At 45.6% G+C, this 12,500-nt stretch overlaps 4 protein-coding genes and 2 long non-coding RNA genes across 6 annotated transcripts in view; 3 read left to right on the top strand and 3 right to left on the bottom strand.

Moving 5' to 3' along the window:
* The window catches only part of LOC132955680 (ras-related protein Rab-40B-like), a 20,581-nt gene extending 20,060 nt beyond the window's left edge, over window positions 1–521 (bottom strand). Inside the window, exon 1 of the mRNA XM_061028626.1 lies at window positions 8–521. Coding sequence (XP_060884609.1) covers window positions 8–149 — 142 coding nt within the window. The 5' untranslated portion in view covers window positions 150–521. The remainder of the gene's footprint in view (window positions 1–7) is intronic.
* Window positions 1–12,500, top strand: part of arg1 (arginase 1) — a 213,217-nt gene that overhangs the window by 46,150 nt on the left and 154,567 nt on the right. The window lies entirely within an intron of this gene.
* Window positions 1,187–1,634, bottom strand: LOC132955663 (uncharacterized). Its single transcript, XR_009665946.1, has 2 exons — window positions 1,433–1,634; window positions 1,187–1,392 (listed from the first exon to the last, which is right to left on the bottom strand). It is a non-coding gene; the product is annotated as an uncharacterized LOC132955663 (long non-coding RNA).
* On the top strand, window positions 1,303–2,089 carry LOC132955662 (uncharacterized). Its single transcript, XR_009665945.1, has 3 exons — window positions 1,303–1,383; window positions 1,634–1,918; window positions 1,960–2,089. It is a non-coding gene; the product is annotated as an uncharacterized LOC132955662 (long non-coding RNA).
* LOC132955660 (cytochrome c oxidase assembly protein COX11, mitochondrial) lies at window positions 2,135–4,623 on the bottom strand. The gene is made up of 5 exons (XM_061028599.1): window positions 4,523–4,623; window positions 3,223–3,576; window positions 2,961–3,116; window positions 2,487–2,612; window positions 2,135–2,397 (listed from the first exon to the last, which is right to left on the bottom strand). The coding sequence occupies exons 2-5, from the start codon at window positions 3,523–3,525 to the stop codon at window positions 2,209–2,211; spliced, it is 774 nt and encodes a 257-aa protein (XP_060884582.1). The 5' UTR covers window positions 3,526–3,576; window positions 4,523–4,623; the 3' UTR covers window positions 2,135–2,208.
* On the top strand, window positions 6,059–12,150 carry LOC132955417 (chromobox protein homolog 2-like). Its single transcript, XM_061028268.1, has 5 exons — window positions 6,059–6,174; window positions 6,271–6,314; window positions 8,276–8,341; window positions 9,379–9,448; window positions 9,548–12,150. Exons 1-5 carry the CDS (start codon window positions 6,109–6,111, stop codon window positions 10,916–10,918), a joined length of 1,617 nt encoding a protein of 538 aa, XP_060884251.1. The 5' UTR covers window positions 6,059–6,108; the 3' UTR covers window positions 10,919–12,150.

Raw genomic sequence — 12,500 nt, 5'->3', positions numbered from 1 at the left:
CACTCACCCATGTTGTATCCGTACGGGGACTCGGTGGCTCCGTCCTGCAGGCTCGCCAGGATCTCGCCCTTCCCCACGTCGCTGTCTCCCACCAGCAGGAACTTGAGCAGGAAGTCGTACGCCCGCGCCGGGCTGCTTCTGTGGCTCATCCTCGCGCCAGGTGACAGCTGCCGTGTCCCATGATGGGATGAGACCCGGCACCGTAAAGCCTGAACCCTCTCCTCCTCAGAGTCCGGTTAGAGACGAGAGACAGACACGCGCTCAGGTGAACCCGGGTCGGTTAAAGTCCCTCAAAGCGTCGGGTGGGGGGGAGACTCTCACTCTGCGTTTGTTTACATGCAACACACAGTTTGGTCACCTGGTTCAGATGGTGAAAATAAAAACTACAAATCCCACTGTTGAATCCACCAAAGTCCTCTGTGGGAGGAAAGTATAGCAGCAACTTGATGGCTCAGACGGTTCCGTTCTGCTCCTGGACTCCGGACTGAGGAGGACTGACGGATCCCTACTATTCCACCCGCCGCCTCCTGCTCTGAGGGGGAGGGGTCTCGGAGGGAGAGAGGAGAGGTGGGAGTCTAACCCCGCTGGCATCTGATTGGTCCATCCTCTGAGTTGCCATGCCAACCTGGAGCCCGGGACCTGACGCTGGAGACGTTCATTCGCTGCCTGTGTGACGTCGTCTGTACAGGATGAAAAAGAACGTACTGCATCCTGTTTGTACCTTCAAAATAAAAGTGTGTGAAAGTGCTTAAATGTCTTAAACAACACGTTGAAAATAGTAAAGTTATTTTGACTTTAGCTTTTTTTAAGGCAGCAGAATTTAGATTGTTGGGCTCCTATTGGTGTCTACAACTTCATGCCATATAGTCTGATTAAAGAAAAGTAAGAGTTGATGATCCATTTCTACCCCCCAGTAAACTCTACTAAAATTCTTCTTGAGCACTTTCTTTCCTCTGCTGCCACCTGGTGGCCAAAACAGCAAACGACACCTCACGAGCTCCTCTCCTGCAGAGCCTCATAAAAACATCTTAAAGTTCGTTTTCAACTAAATTAAAGAAAATAGCAGCTCTTAAAAACACCTGAATAATCTACCTTAATATTATTTAATAATATATTTAATATTAATTTAATATATAAGTATGGGCTGGAAACATCGTCCTTCAGCTTTAGGAGAAATGTTCACAGATTTAAAGAAATAAAACAGAGTGCTCAAATCTTGATTACAGATTTAAATACATTTTATTCATTCATCTTCAGTGTGTTGAAATAACTCGTCACCTACAGACACATCGAGTCACTCAGTCGGTCTCTCGGGCGTCAAACACAAACAGTCTTCAGTCTCAGATCAACGCCCTCGAGTCACGGCGTCCTTTAAAGAGATGAGTCAAGTCTCTGAAGTTCAAACGGTCGATTCTGATCCACGTCTCCTCACCAAGTAACAAAGGTCAATGTGTGATGTCATAAGGTCAATGTGTGATGTCATAAGGTCAGTGTGTGATGTCATAAGGTCAATGTGTGATGTCATAAGGTCAGTGTGTGATGTCATAAGGTCAATGCGTGATGTCATCAGGTCAATGTGTGATGTCATCAGGTCAATGTGTGATGTCATCAGGTCAATGTGTGATGTCATAAGGTCAATGTGTGATGTCATCAGGTCAATGTGTGATGTCATCAGGTCAATGTGTGATGTCATCAGGTGGATATTACTGTCTGAGAGTTTGTTAAAGTGAAATGAGACATTCGAAGATGCAGCAGTGTTCTTCTTTTACATCACTGAGACTACAGAGAGACACTGAGGACGAGTATCTACGGAGAGCCTGAAGGGACAAAATGAGATTAATTGTGATTGCTGACAGCCCGATATCAAACATTAAGTTAATAGAGGTTGTGTTGTTTTAAAACATGTGGTCTCCAAGGAGTGAACATTTTGACGACCTGAATTTTTTTTTTATCCAGGAGCTAAATGTTGCTGATGATGCTCTCGGCTACGACCAGACGTCCTGAATCTCTGATGACGTGAGACAGCAGGAAGTGATCTCAAAAAGCTAAATGTTCTTCACAGTCAAAGGTTTCGTTTGCATTTCAACTTTGAAGTTTTAGTGTATGGAGAGTCCTGGTTGATTATTTTTCTCCTCTTTCAGTTTTGACTCAGACTGAGCTGAGGATCAGGATCAGGATCAGGATCAGGATGATGGCGCTCCTGTCAGGTCAGTTGTAGCTGTATCCGGGCAGAGGAAGTTTCTGCCCCTCTTTGGCCTCGAAGAAGGTGTAGGACAGGATGATGGTGTCCACGCGGGCCATGCGGGGGTCCTCGTCGAACTCGGGGTCGATGTAGAAGAAGACGGGCATGTCGACCTCCTCGTGAGGGTTCAGTCGCTGCTCCTCGAAGCAGAAACACTAAAAAGATACGACAAAGAACACATTTAGAGAGCTGAGCTTGGACCCGGAGCGATGCATTCAGGGAACGCGTGTGGAGCAGCTGTTACCTGGATCTTGTTGAAGTACTGCCCGGCGTCGAAGGGGACCACGTTGTAGGTGGAGATGCCGATGATGGGCTTGTCTGTGGGGTTCTTTGCTTTGTAGAAAGCCAGCGCCGTCTCACCTGGAACCACCTGGACATCACAGAACAAGAGTCAACATGTGACAAACGTTTTGATACCAAGACGAGACCGAGTCGAGACCAAGACCAGGACCACAAATATATATATATATTTTAAAATCTATTTTCTAAAATCTATTTTGTGGTATCTATCTATTTTTTGTACATTTTTTATTTTATTTTTTTATGTTCACTTTCTGTTTGCAGTCTTTGCTCTTTGCTGCTGTAACACTGTACATTTCCCCGTTGTGGGATAAATAAAGGATTCTCTTATCTTATGAAGAATCCTCCTCATCTTGTGTTCAGACCCAAAGAATAAAGATTTATGATGACAGTTTAAAAAAGATGATTCAGGTCTTACAAAGATCTCCGTCTGCTGCGGTTTGAAGTTCCACTGCATGCTGGCGTGTCGATCTGCGTTGAACGAGACTTTGATGATGCGTTCTTTCACCGGCTTCATCGTCTCCACCTGATCCGTGTCATGGCCGGCCACCGCCGTGCCGCCGAGCCCCGACGCCTGTCACACAAACACACACACACAGCTGTCACACCTGCAGCCTGGAGGTCGTCACACCTGCAGTCTATAGGTTACAAACAGGAAGTTGTTTTGTTTTTTCCCTCACCTGACAGTAGAGCCTGTAGAGCGGCACGGCGGCGTACGATAGGCCGATCATTCCCACGCCCGCAGCAGCGATGTACGTCAACACCGTCTTGTTCCTGGCTTTCCAATCCTCCTCCTGGCTCTTGGACTTCCTGCTACGGCTCTTCACGCCTCGGCTCTGAGCGTGGGAGCGCAGAGGAAGCCTCCGGCGCAGGAAGTGCTCGGCCTGAGAGTGCAGCGTCCTCTGAGTGTGGCACCGGGCGCATCGTGTCAACAACACCTGAGGGCAGCGGAGGGACTGACGCAGCAGGAGGGGGAGCAGCATGGCTGGACCTGCAGTCAGTCCACACCTGGAGAGGGGTCAGCGGGGGGAGACCTGGACGAAGAAGAACGCCAGGAGTCAGACACGCTTTATTTTATTCCCAACAAAAATAAACATATCTGCAAGTTTTATGAACTTTTTTTTACAATTTAACAATTAGACTTCAATATTTTAGTTTCCATAAAACATTAAAAAGCCCAGAAAAAGTCCCATCACAACCAGCATCCACATGGAACCATTATACATTTATTATTTAAGTTAGAAAATGACTTGTTGTTGAATCATAATTGAAACTGTCTCTTTAAAACTTACTTTCTATGTAAATAAAAACCTACTGGACCAAACTCCGTTCAGAAAGTGTAACATTACTTTAAACTTGCTTACTAAAACATGGGACCTGCCTGTTGAAGTCCTAATAAATACATTTTCTAGCATGGTTAAAGCCACTCTTCAATTCGGCAAAATAATACTTTTATAATCATAAACTCTTTCGATGTAAATCAAGCTGGAAATATTAGAAACCCTCTGATCGAAACAGTCATGGCGGCTGGTACTGTGATACTGAACCTGCTTATAAAACGGTCATTTTTAATCATGTAATGTATTCTTGGTGGGTCACATGTAAGCCGAATTATCCAGCAAACACTGAAGATTATATAGATATCCACAGTGTCACATTGAGGTGTGTAATATTCTGATAAAACACAGAAAAGTCTTCAAATCGAAGGTTTTCAGGTGAGGTTTGGAGGATTTTTGAACTATGCAAGATTATTTTCGGTTAGCTGACATTAAGTATTAAGGTGAGTATCACTGATATTGACTGAACGAGCTTAGATTGATTTAATTATCTTTATTAATCGATTAAATAATAAATTCTTACATCCGGCTCCTCTGACCTACAGTATCAGCACTGAGCTTAGCTTAGCATGCTAACAGGACTGTTAACTCCGTAATAACTTTGATATTTTTAATTAAACATTATCTTTAAAATGTTCAGTACCTTAAAGAAGGACTTCACTGTCATTCACCGCTGAACAGAAACACCAAACATGTTGAAGGAAACACATATAACTGTTGTGCAACACAGAAATAGCTCCCCAGTCCCCTCTAGACGCAGGCGCAAAGGTTCCGCATGATGTTTTTATATTTACTCAAAACTACAACAGTGAACCTTCACTCTCCTTCATTTTCAAAAAACATGAAGGCACAAATAAAGAAAAAAGATAGAGTAAACAACAGAAACTTTTAACCAATATTTTCCTTTTAATGTCACTTTATAAGATAAAATAAAATAATCCGTCATCGTTCAGCAGTGAAAAGACACGATCAAAGCGTGCAGTTTATTACAAATAAAATAAGAATACATGAGAATAAATACAAATGCATTGTCTTTACAACCCTTCAGGATTGTACCAATGAAATAAACTAAACACCTGTTAATTACCAAACAAAAAAAAAGTTCATACCTTCAGACAAGTTGTGCAGTAAGTAGGAAGTTAATGTGACAGTTAATGAGAAAAGGTGTCATGATAAGAGCAGGATAATGCAAAAGAGGCGACGTTAAAGGAGCAGTATGTAACTCTGACCCCTAGTGTTTAAAATGGGTACTGCAGTCTAAATTCTAATCATCATAGAGAGCTGTCTCCCCCCCCCCCCCCCCCCCCCCTCTAGAGTCCATGCTCACACAGATCACCATGTGGTGGACTCTGAAGCTTCAGTGTTTATCCAGCTCTGCATGGGTCTGTAAACCTTTCTGTGTTCTAACCTCTCTCCATTTTTCAAAAGCATCTCCAATATTGATCCTAGTTTGAGCACGTTTCTGCTCGTGGAGCTTATTAGAAACATGCAGAGGCTTTTTAGGTCGGGTACAATCACTTCTATCTGACTGAAATGGTTCAGGGAGTCAATGACCGTGAAAGAGTGAGAGTCCTGGGTGTGGCGGTGTGAAAGCGGGCAGCAGTAGATCAGTCGATTGAAGTCCTGGTGTGGACCAAAGTCTGGTGGCTGGAGAGGTGCCAGGTCACTTCCTGGATTATTGGTACCTTTAGCACCGAACCCCCAACAGCTGTGGCACGCTCCTTGTGACAGCTCTCAATGCATGTCAACAGGTCCTGTTTGTGAATGTGTATATTTTGTGCCCACCAGAACGAGCCTTCCTCACCGGTTTGTTGTTTCTGTCAATATTTGTTTAATTAAAAAAAGAGAAAAGGTAGAAAGACGATGGTTAAAAATGTAAAAACTAACACATTAAAGATGAATGGAAATAAAACAATGTAAAAAATAATAAAACCACCAAAAGATTTTTAAAAAAATGAAAGATTAAAACCATCAAAGGAAACAGATTAAAATAATAAAAATATAGAAAATACCACCTTAATTTGGAATAAAAGCAAAAACATGCATATATAACAATTCCTGTAAAAATAACATATATAAAACGTGATTTTAAATGAGTATAAAGGTCATTTTGTTGTGTTATTTCCTTAATTTTGTATTTTTATATGTATATTTGTGATTTGAAGGAGTACGGTGGCCGTGTGAGGTCAAAAACGCGCTCTCCGCCCGTTCTGAGGGGCTGCTGTAGTAATGGAGGGGGTCACAGTCGGCCAGGTATTTGATGCGGAATGCATCCTCAGCAAACGGCCCAGAAAGGTAAGAAATCGCCGCTAACGGCTCCGCGGGGTTTCCTCTGTACACCGGACACGGTTCTTCACGTGACCCTGACCCCTTTTCTGTTCTCTTCTTCAGGGAAAGTTCGAGTATCTGGTCAAGTGGAGAGGGTGGTCGTCTAAGTAAGTAGCTAGCCCGCTGCTAGCCGCCGCGGCTAACGCTGCTAGCCGACGCGGCTAACGACACATACAGAAGCTATCCCGCTGCTAGCCGCCGCGGCTAACGACACATACAGAAGTTAGCCCGCTGCTAGCCGCCGCGGCTAACGACACATACAGAAGCTAACGGGGTGAAAAATGGCAGCAGACAATGCCAGGCTCCGCAGCCGTGTTTACGCTCCTGCTGCGGCTGTTTTCACCCCAGCAGAGGGTTTAAAACCGGATCCTCTGTAGCACACAGATCTGTATCACGCTGAAGTGATTTCTGATCTATTTTAATGTTTTTCTGAGCAGTTTGAACACCGAGCAGCTGATGCTAGCGCCAAAACACAAGCTGCAGGCTCCACTGAATCCCCTGAATCCCCTGAATCCAGGAGAAATGAAACAGAAACACATGAAAATGTCTTTATTTTGTCTTAATTTAAAGGGCATGTGTTATTTTATTAACTTTGCAGTTATTGTGGTTTCAGACCAGTTTAAACCTCCATCAGATGTGAAGCTGCTGCTGTGTTTACATGTTTTTGTTTATTTGTCAGGATCCATCAGATGGTCTTTAGGTCTGTGTGGTTTTCACAGTAGGGGTCCTGACCCACCTGGGGGGTCACCAGTGGGTGCTGGGGGGTCCCAGGAACTTGGAGGGAAGAGGACAAAAATTAACTTACATCATAATTTGTGAAAATGAAATGTTAGAAAAGTTTAATTTTATGTTTTTTTATCTGCAGATTAAAACCTGTTCTTCTATTGGTCAGAAATGACAAAATACTTTTAACAAAAAATGTTTTATATTCGCCTTCACAGGAAGGGGGAAAGATATTTAAGAGGGGGGGTCCCTGCAAGAGGGTAATCCTATAGGAGGGTCCATGGCGAGGCAACGTTTGGGAACCCGGCTCTAGAGTCCACATAAATTAAACAACATGTTTAGAGGTGTATAAAATGAAAACATGAAGCCCTACAGTCCTCACATTTAGAAGAGGACATAAAGAATAAAGTTTACATGAATCTAGACGTTTGGGGGCAGCAGTAACTCAGTCTGTAGGGACTTGGGTTGGGAACCGGAGGGTCGCCGGTTCAGGTCCCAGTGCGGACCAAATATGGAAGTTGTTCTGGTAGCTGGAGAAGGTGCCGAGGTGCCCCTGAGCAAGGCACCAAAGCCCCTCCCCACCATCAGCTCAGGAGCGCCCGCTGTGGGCCGCTCCATCACTCTGACATCTCTCCATTAGTTCATGTTCATAGGATCCTGTTTGTGTGCATGTGTGTATATACTTCAGCCTATGTGTGTGTTCATGACTACAGAGTGTAAAAACTGAAATTTCCCAAATCTTAAAATATAAATTAAACTTTACAGTCTAACACTAGACAAACACGAGGTTAAGATAAACACATGCACAGTAACGTACAGCGCTCAGGTTTCTGCAGGAAGTCAGACCCCGAAACAACATGAACACATCCGGTTTAATTTCAGAATAAAACACTCAGTTTTGACGTTTCAGAACAACGACCGTCTGTGTGTTTGTTGATGTGTTTAAAAGGTTTTATACATGTTATCACGCATCTGGTGGAAGTTCTGGGTAACACCAAAAGTAGTCATGAAACAAACTGTTGTTCTGAGATTTGTCTAAACTGTTTTTTCAAACATCGGTATCGGCTGCTGACCAATCAGTGCGTCTCTAGTTTTAGTCGTAATAAAACATGATTATAATATCCTGACAAAACGTTTCACTTTTTATTATAGTTCTTTAAACTTTCTACACTCTGAAACTTTTCAATACCTTGTGATTTAAAAACAACACAATCTGTTACTGAGCGACATGTAACTCTGACACCTGGTGTTTAAAACGGGTACTGCAGTCAGAATTCAAAACATTGCAAAGAGACTGAGAGCTTTAAAAATCTGTATGAACCGTTTTCTGTTTGGTTTTTTTCAGGCACAACAGCTGGGAGCCTGAAGAAAACATTTTGGATCCGAGGTTACTGGCTGCGTTTCACAAAAGGTGTGTGTGTGTGTGTGTGTGTGTGTGTGTGTGTGTGTGTGTGTGTGTGTGTGTGTGTGTGTGTGTGTGTGTGTGTGTGTGTGTGTGTGTGTGTGTGTGTGTGTGTGTGTGTGTGTGTGTGTGTGTGTGTGTGTGTGTGTGTGTGTGTGTGTGTGTGTGTGTGTGTGTGTGTGTGTGTGTGTGTGTGTGTGTGAGAGAGAACATTTAATCAGTTTCTATAAAATGAGTCAATAAGACAAAAAGGTTTTTGTCATCAGTTTCATTTACGACCCTCTGAAGTCATTAAGGACAAAAATGTCCACTTCCAAAAAACTGATATAAAAATAGAACAGATTGAAATTTTTTTCTGCATAAATCTCTTAAACAACTTCAGCCCTGCTCAAAACTATCAAACATTCAATCATTTTTAGGAATTTAACCTTTTAAATGCCAGTTTGATTACTTGATATCACTGTTGTTATTTAAGAAAAAAACACAAAAATGAGTTATTTTCCATAAAACAAATATTTGGTGGCTGGGGGATTTTTTTTAAATCAATCTTGGATATGTCAAAGATTATCCAAAATATTGACTTTGATGCATTCTTAGTTTTTGTGTAGCATCAGATTTAACATGTAGTTCCCTGTTTGGACATTGGAGGGCGAAAATGTCCAAAATATTGAATAATTATCAGGAATTTAACCTTTTTAAATGCCAGTTTGATTACATGATTCTGGCATTTAAAGGGTTAAATTCCTGATAATTATTCAATATTTGATGTTTTTGAGCAGGGCTGAAGTTGTTTAAGAGATTCATGCAAAAAAAAGTAGAAAAAAATATGAATCTGTTCTATTTTTACAGCAGTGCACTCTCTGTACCGGATCCTAAAACACAGTTCTTCGTTTTCCTCATTCCTTCAAAGTTGATTTTTTAAAAAGTGAAAGCACGAGAAGCAGGAAGTGACTCGGTGAGAATGTGATGATTTCAGGAAGTTTCCGGCGAGTCGTTGAAGCAGATCAGAACGATTTAACAGATAAAACTGTGTCGTCATGTTTCAGAGAACAAGAGAGGGAGCTTCTGTTCCAGAAAAAAGGAAAGAGGCCTCGAGGACGGCCGCGGAAGATTCAGGTAACGTTTCTCTGCTGAAGGTTTTTAAAAGAACAGAATCAAAACATCTTCCTTTCCTCTTCTTCATCTTCTTCTTCTTCTTCTTCTTCATCGTTTCAGCCGCCGGCGCCGGCTGCAACTAAAGACAGTCGCTCCTCGTCCTCCTCGTCCTCCGGCCTCACATCATCTGCCTCCTCCTCGTCCTCAGAGGAGGATGATGAAGAAGATCACACGAAGAAGGCGAAGGCGGCGCCCCGCATCCACCCGGTCCCCCAGAAGAGGCCTCAGATCCTGCTCGCCAAACCCGAGCCTCCGCGCAAGCGTGGGAGGAAGCCGCTGCCCCCCGACCTGAGGGCGCTGAGACAAGCCAAGAGCAGACCGTCTCCCCCTCCCCCTCCTCCCCCTCCCCCGCCACCCCCACGCCACCACCAGGTCCTCAGACCGTCCAGGGAGGAGACTCGCCCCGGGGTGAAGAAGCCTCTGCAGCCGGCCAGCTTCACGTACACCGGGCTGAGCCGGAGCTCCAGAGAGGAGGCCGCCGCCGCCGCAGCCTCTCAGACCTCCTCCAGCTCCTTCTCTCAGACCGCCGCCTCCAAATCTGGATCGTTGAGCAGCATGTGGACGAGCCGCTCGATGTCCCCGTCCTCCTCCTATAAGACCAGCTCGTCTTCTCACAGCAAGAACTCGCTGTCCGAGCTGAAGCGCTCGCACTCGGACACGTCGGGCGGCAGAGATGGCTTCAAAGCGTCCTCGCTGAAACAGGGAGGAGGAGGAGCGATGATGCACGGCGGCTTCGGTCAGACGGCGGCGCGCTCCTCTCTGAGTCAGAGGAGGCAGGAGGGTGGCGGAGGTCCGACGGCGTCGCTTCAACACAAACAGCAGAACTCTAGCCAGTCCAAAATGGCGTCCTCGCTGACGCCTCGAGACCGAGCGAGTCAGGCGCTCAACCTGCGAGCGCTCAACCTGCAGAGCGTCGGCAAGACGGTGGCCGGAAGCAACGCGGCTGTGGCGTCCAGGACGAGCCTACGGAGCGGCGGCGTGATGGTCAAAGCGGGCGGTTTGAAAGACACTCGAGCGGCGTCCGTGCAGCGCTCCAGTGTGCCAGCGGGCGGAGCCTCAGAGCAGGGCAGGACGAGGGAGGAGCGGAGGAGGGAGACGTCAGCGGAGGGTAAGAAGCTGGCGGGGAGCAGCGGCGGGCGACACGAGGAGCGGAAACACAACGTGCAGACGCGCAGCCTGAACGAACTCAGCACCGGGGACTCAGACGAGACCAGCAGCAGCGAATCAGAGCACGGCGCCGATCTGTTCCCAAACAACAGCCGGCCGAGCTTCGGCGACGACGCCACAGAGTCGGACACGGAGACGGACTGGCGGCCGGCCCACAGCCTCCTGGAGCAAGTGTTCGTCACGGACGTCACCGCCAACTTCATCACGGTGACGGTGAAGGAGTCGCCGACCAGCGTCGGATTCTTTAACTCCAGGAATCACTGAACGCCGTCGGAGACGAACAATCAGAAACAAACTCTTCTTCAGCTCTCAGGGTTCCTACAGCGCTCACTCCCAGCTCGCCACAGAAACACGCTCCAAATGTTCTGGAACTTTTTTTTAGAGTCCAAACAGACGAACGGCGTTCCTGAGGTTTCAGCCAATCAGAGACGCAGCAGAGGGATCGGAAGTTTGTTGATCCGGTATTTTGTCAAAACCACGTAGGAACCCTGATGTTTAGACCCCGTTTACGCCTGACGTGTTCACGTTTTCACAAACGCACTCCTTCAGGAGGACGCCGAAATCCTCCGAGGCAAGTCTACGTCTCGTGCAGACGGTCTACGTCTCGTGCAGACGGTCTACGTCGCGTGCAGACGGTCTACGTCGCGTGCAGACGGTCTACGTCGCGTGCAGACGGTCTACGTCTCGTGCAGACGGTCTACGTCTCGTGCAGACGGTCTACGTCGCGTGCAGACGGTCTACGTCGCGTGCAGACGGTCTACGTCTCGTGCAGACGGTCTACGTCGCGTGCAGACGGTCTACGTCGCGTGCAGACGGTCTACGTCGCGTGCAGACGGTCTACGTCGCGTGCAGACGGTCTACGTCGCGTGCAGACGGTCTATGTTCGTCACCAAATTCCCTTAACTTCAGTTTTGTTCGTCGATGGTTAACCCGCCCGCCCTCTGATGTCAGGATATCCGGCGTGTTCGTGGTCGTATTAAAAGGCGTAAACGGGGTCTAAACTCACGGATGGATGTTCGACGCCGCCTCTCCAGTGCCTCAGGTTCCTCTCAGAGACTTTCGAGCTCACTGCCTCCGTTCAGCCGTCCGTGACGCTTCGTTTGAGTCGTACATTCTCGTTCTTTCTTTTGGACCTTTTTTTCCAAACTGAATCTGCGGCGTTCTGCGGGACGCCATGTTTTATAAAAAAACAAGAACTACTCATCAAGCGACTGAAATGTTTCTCTTTGGACCAAAGTTTGATGAATGTGAACGATCTGCACTACACACAGCTTCATCTCGTCACAGCTTTTATAACATGTAATACTCGTCTGTCTCGGTGTCTTTTGGCGGTGAAATATTTGTTAATTTATATTTGTAAATATGTTTTTTTTTTCTCTGTGATAAATATCTGGTGCTCATGTTTGGCCGACTAGCTTCAGATCGTGTAGCCCGTGTGCCTCTCTGACATTTTCAAAATATCTGAAATAAAACCAGAATAAATATCTAATCAATCACTGTGTTCATGTTGTGATGCTGTTCACGGCCTCGCCTGCAGAGGGCGCTGTCACATTTACACCAGCTCATGTTTTATAATGTTTGTTTTTATGATTTCCTCGTTGATCAATCTGATAATTAATATTTAGCAGAACTTTGAATCTTAGACTTGTCTAGAACAAATATCGAAACAAATTTGATGATCTGATGAACGCCTTAGGACAAATGCGTTCAAATAGGTACCCTGAAAACGGTGAAAATTACGCTTTATTGTGAAATTTGACCTGTTGACATTTCACCACGATGTTAATGGACTGTTTTGTAGGTTTTTGGATGGTTAACGGGTAAAAGAAAAATGTCATGCATGTAG

Source organism: Labrus mixtus, chromosome 21 (assembly GCF_963584025.1).
Source record: "Labrus mixtus chromosome 21, fLabMix1.1, whole genome shotgun sequence".
NCBI lineage: Eukaryota > Metazoa > Chordata > Actinopteri > Labriformes > Labridae > Labrus > Labrus mixtus.
The sequence above is the reverse complement of the archived record's forward strand: the minus strand, read 5'-3'. Positions and strand labels throughout refer to the sequence as shown.

Coding starts and splice junctions, on each gene's coding strand:
- LOC132955660 (XM_061028599.1), bottom strand. CDS start 3,525: ATGCTGCTCCCCCTCCTGCTGCGTCAGTCCCTCCGCTGCCCTCAGGTG. Junction 2,613..2,960: donor CGCAGCAGACGGAGATCTTT/GTAAGACCTGAA, acceptor TGTGATGTCCAG/GTGGTTCCAGGTGAGACGGC. Junction 2,398..2,486: donor AGTACTTCAACAAGATCCAG/GTAACAGCTGCT, acceptor GTATCTTTTTAG/TGTTTCTGCTTCGAGGAGCA.
- LOC132955417 (XM_061028268.1), top strand. CDS start 6,109: ATGGAGGGGGTCACAGTCGGCCAGGTATTTGATGCGGAATGCATCCTC. Junction 6,175..6,270: donor TCAGCAAACGGCCCAGAAAG/GTAAGAAATCGC, acceptor TCTCTTCTTCAG/GGAAAGTTCGAGTATCTGGT. Junction 9,449..9,547: donor GACGGCCGCGGAAGATTCAG/GTAACGTTTCTC, acceptor TCATCGTTTCAG/CCGCCGGCGCCGGCTGCAAC.